At 49.4% G+C, this 707-nt stretch overlaps 1 protein-coding gene across 1 annotated transcript; it reads right to left on the bottom strand.

The window, feature by feature from the left end:
* Nucleotides 1–194: 194 nt before the first annotated feature.
* Nucleotides 195–451, bottom strand: LOC103778658 (homeobox protein Hox-C13-like; the record flags this gene model as incomplete). The annotated part of the gene is made up of 1 exon (XM_008946254.1): nt 195–451. A coding segment is annotated over one exon (257 nt), but the record flags the coding sequence as incomplete, so codon positions are not given.
* Between the last annotated feature and the right edge of the window lie 256 nt (nt 452–707).

The raw sequence follows: 707 nt of genomic DNA, 5'->3' as shown, positions 1-707 counted from the left end.
GGGGGAAAGGGGGATGCGCGTGTGCCTTTGTGAATGTCGGTTATTCTTAATTATTCTTATTCTTTTAAATAATGACTTGGAATCAGCAGGGTCCCGATGAACGTTATCATACAAACTACCAGATAAATATTTACGCTTCTCGCTTCCTTTTTTTCTCCTCCTCGCCCCTTCCTCCCCTCCGGAGTCCTCCTCTGTCAGGTGGCGTGGAGATGAGCTGTTTTGGATTTGCTCACCACTTTCTTCTCCTTGACCCTCCGGTTTTGGAACCAGATAGTCACTTGCCGCTCGGACAGGTTGGTGGTGGCCGAAATCCTCCTCCTCTTCTCTTTGGTGATGAATTTGCTGGCCGCGTATTCTTTTTCCAACTCTTTCAGCTGGATTTTGGTGTAAGGGACCCTTTTTTTTCGTCCCCTCCGGTAGCTGCTGACTTCAGGTTGTAAAGGGACCACGTCTGGAGGGAAAGGAGAAGAAATAAAATAAGGAAGAGGGGAAGAAGAGAGGGATAGGGTGTCGGGTGGGGGATTTCTGCACGTCGGGGAGAGGGTGAAAAAGGGGGAGAAAGGAGGATAAAAAGCGGAGGGCTGTGAGTGAAGAGGCAAGGGGAGAAAAAGAGGGGGAAAAAGAGACAAGACAGGCTTAAAAGCACCCAGCGAGGGCAATAACGCTGCAATAATAGCAATAATCGCGTGGCGTTCGTCATTCCCGTG

The sequence above is a fragment of the Merops nubicus genome, unplaced genomic scaffold (assembly GCF_000691845.1).
Source record: "Merops nubicus isolate BGI_N331 unplaced genomic scaffold, ASM69184v1 scaffold48718, whole genome shotgun sequence".
NCBI classification, from domain to species: Eukaryota; Metazoa; Chordata; class Aves; order Coraciiformes; family Meropidae; genus Merops; species Merops nubicus.
The sequence above is the reverse complement of the archived record's forward strand: the minus strand, read 5'-3'. Positions and strand labels throughout refer to the sequence as shown.